The sequence below is a fragment of the Aplysia californica genome, unplaced genomic scaffold, assembly GCF_000002075.1.
Source record: "Aplysia californica isolate F4 #8 unplaced genomic scaffold, AplCal3.0 scaffold00026, whole genome shotgun sequence".
Taxonomy (NCBI): Eukaryota; Metazoa; Mollusca; class Gastropoda; order Aplysiida; family Aplysiidae; genus Aplysia; species Aplysia californica.
The window spans coordinates 174,807-178,443 of NW_004797296.1; the positions used below are offsets into that span (position 1 = coordinate 174,807).

Sequence of the window (3,637 nt, forward strand, 5' to 3'; positions counted from 1 at the left end):
ATATTATGTCACCACTTTGATGTTCGTTCTCACCAATAAGACAAAAACGCCTTACAGGACAGTGCAAAATATTATGTCACCACTTTGATGTTCGTTCTCACCAATAAGACAAAAACGCCTTACAGGACAGTGCAAAATATTATGTCACCACTTTGATGTTCGTTCTCACCAATAAGACAAAAATGATAATAATACAAAATTATCCGTCTTTCAATCCATCTCCCTTTTGCTCGCTGACTGTTCGAGAGCGCCAGTGGTAGGTTTTCTTTCTCTTTCCCCCTTTGTTATTATTGTTTCTCCGTCTTGCTCTTTCCCATCAATGAATAACCGTAAAAGCTATTGTGTCGGTGTGCTTCTTACTTCTCAAACATGAAAAAAGACTCTCCTCTGTCCAGCTCTCTTCCTGCACTGATCGAACATTATTGCGTCAATGTGCTTCTGCCAACTTACACCAATTCCTTTCCTTTCCAGCAGCCAGCTCTTGTACAGCTCTCATCGTTCGATTGGGCGGGGCCTAGCACCAAACTCCAGCACGCCAAGCCTACGTAACAGAGACTGGTGGCCGTCAGATATGAACGCATCATCTAGCCGCAACTGGAACAACGCCTGTGGTAGAGGCGGCAGTTGGGAAAGCAACGCCCCCTGGAGGCATGGCGACTGGGACCACAACAACGCCCCCTATTCATCATCCTCTTCTCATAACGCCTCTCCCAGTCAGCGAGATAAGTCACAACCTCCGTTTTGGCGAGATTGCGGAAGTGATGTTGGGGGTGGTGGACGAGCAGGAGGAGGAGGAAGAGGCAGAGGGGGCTATTTTGACAGGAACAATAAATTCCCAACCCGACAAAACTCGCCCACCACAGCGACAGGAAGCTGCAGCCAGTCCTCGTATTCACTGACGGGTGACAAATTTGGGAATTGCGAACATTATCACAGCAACGACAAGTCTCCTCCATTGAGCCGCAGTTTCACATGTGCAAATACTGCTGCTGGTGGTTGTGGTGGTAGTGGTTGTGGAGGTGGTCTTCAGCATCAGCTGCGGCGGCAGCAAAGCGAGACTGTCGCGTCGAAAAGAAACCGTGGGGGTGGAGGTGGTGGATCGGAGAACAGTAAGAAGGAGAGCGGAGGAGGAAGACGAACAAGGCCTGCCGTCCTCGCCCATCGTTTGTCCAGCACCGCCCCAGGTCACGGCCGAGGAGTTCACCACAACAAAGTGACCGGAGTCAACGCCGGCTACCATCGTGTCCCACTGGTCAGAGCGGCATGGTGTCCGGCTGGATCCACCACCGCCACAAGACACAAAGACGCTAAATGGGTGTGGAAAATCGCGGGAAGTAAGAACGAACGGCAAAGGAAGAAAATTCCCGTCAAATACACTCCGTACGAGCCAAAGATTACACCGGAGAGGCAGCAGCAGAATCACGAGAAGACCGAGCGGGAAAACGGCCAGGAGATGATCAATGGGTGGGTAAAAGCAAAGACTTAATGAGTTTCTGTAACAGAAGGGATAGCTTGTCATCTTACTTATTTACTTTTACCATTCTATGTCCTCTTTTACCGAGAGGTGTCGAGGGAAGATGAAATTGTCAGAGGTGGACCAGGTATGTTGCTTTTTGGATCGTCATATTTTGCCTTTGGAACGTCTCTTGGGCTCCATCGATTCATCTTTTTTTTAGCCTTCCTTTTCCATTGAAGTCACGTTGAAGCCATCGAATCGCATAGTACGCATTTGAGGCTGGCTGTTGTGACCCCTGTCTCTTCTCGTGATGTTTTAATGTTTTTCTCAGATATATTTTCATTTTGCATGCTGTTATTTTACTTTGCTGCGCTTTTGTTTAAGATCCTGGTATGGCACTGGCAGTATAGAGTTGGTGTGAAGATTGATCTAATTAGTTGTTTCTTTGTCTCCATTGAGATGTTTTGATGGAGAGGAACTCTGTTAGTTGGTATGTGATTGCAGATGCCTTGTGTTTCAATTTCTCTGGAACATGCTTCCTGGCTTTTTGAATTCTTTCAGGTGTGTGTTGTTGACTTGGGCATTCAATAGGGTTTAGTTTCTGAAGATCTTCATTACGTCTGACCTAGTTGTGATTATTTTAATTCCAAACTGATGACAAGCTTTGTTCGATTAAGCCGTATAAGTCTTTAGAGCCTGTCATAGTCTTGTTTATGATGCCCAGGTCGTCAGTGAAAAACTGTTGGTTAAGTTGCTCTGAGTTGTTTACTGTGTCATCTTGTCCATGTAGACTATGAAGAGTAATGGTGATAGAACACAGCCTTGTCCGACCCCTGATGTCACTTTGACTTTGAACCAGTCAGTTTTTCACTAGCTAGTTCTTACACAACTCAGACTATTTTTACAGTCCTTTGGTGTTACTAAGAGTAGGTTTTTCACTCCACATTTTTCCTAATTCTGCCATAGCCTGGCCCTGTCGACTCGGTCAGGTGCGTTTTCCTGATCCACGAACACTCTGTCCGGGTCTCTGCTGTGTTCTATAGCTCTCTCACATATTTGTCTCAGTGCAAAGATGGTGTCTGTAGGCTACATCCCTTTCCCTTTCTAAGTCCAAACATTTACAATCAATCTTGTTGTTGCCCTTTAGGTCCAACAACAAGGACTGTGAAGTAGACCACGCTCATCACAACCGGCACCAGCCGTCCCCGGACAGCATCCGCTCACCGCGCCCCTCCGACACCGCGTCATCGCTGCCTTCCCCGCTTGAAGGGAGACACACTTCTGGAGCCCCTGTCTGCGCACCGTCGGTAAGATGGCGGAATAATGGACGAAGCTCCCTGCTGGGAGGGGTCTTCAGCACACCCCTCCTCCAGAGGTGCGCGTCTTTGCGTCCTGGTGGTCCAGACAAGTTTGGCGCTCGAACGTCGACGTCATCGCGAGCCGCCTCACGAGGCCTAAATGTTAACATTAACAATGGCAACAAAGGGAAGAAATCGAAAGGCAACAAGGGTAGAAAGAAAGACAGTGCCATCAAGAGTCGTTCTTCGGGGGAAAATCGTGTTGAAACCACCCAGTCGTGTCGAATCTGACTCGCCGTGCACATGATTCCGCTCGAATATAAAACATGAAGTTGTTTTTTTGTAGTGGCAACAAAACTGTTACTGTTATTTGACGATACTATCTTGCTGTCGAGCGAAAAGTGGAGTTGAATGACCAGGCTTGGTTGGATAGATCCCAGGCTAGTGACAGAAATTGTGGATAGCATGTTATTAAAAAATAAGCCAAAATGTTCATGCAAGAAAGAAAATGATATTCAGAAACCACGTTCAATCAAAGGGGATTTATGAAACAGAATTGTTTGAGAAAATGACAGGAGCCATAATAATAAAGATAAATAACCTATTCTCGCCCCTCTAGGTAAATATTTGAATGTAGATGTGCCTTCACGCACACCCCCCCCCACACTCAAACAATCCATTTTGTCTCTATTAAACATTCACCTAACCAATAACCCCCCCCCCCCCCCACTCACACACACACCTTTAAAACAACCTTCCCCTTGTCCTCCCATGCAAACGGCTAAAATGAGGAAACAGCCGACTGTGGCAATATTGTGAAAACAGCCACGATTGTGGAAAGATCATGAAAACAGATTGTGCAAACCGCTGGATTGTGAAAACA

The 3,637-nt window shown here is 46.7% G+C and overlaps 1 protein-coding gene across 4 annotated transcripts in view; it reads left to right on the forward strand.

Moving 5' to 3' along the window:
• LOC101846403 overlaps window positions 1-3,412 on the forward strand; it is a 7,740-nt gene extending 4,328 nt beyond the window's left edge. For 3 of the 4 annotated variants that reach the window (XM_035973054.1, XM_005091111.3, XM_013089497.2), the window contains exons 4-5: window positions 472-1,464; window positions 2,604-3,412. In XM_035973054.1, the coding sequence (XP_035828947.1) occupies window positions 472-1,464; window positions 2,604-3,045 (1,435 nt within the window). In that variant the 3' untranslated portion in view covers window positions 3,046-3,412. The remainder of the gene's footprint in view (window positions 1-471; window positions 1,465-2,603) is intronic. The other variant, XM_005091112.3, reaches the window with a different exon arrangement.
• The last annotated feature ends 225 nt before the right edge of the window (window positions 3,413-3,637 follow it).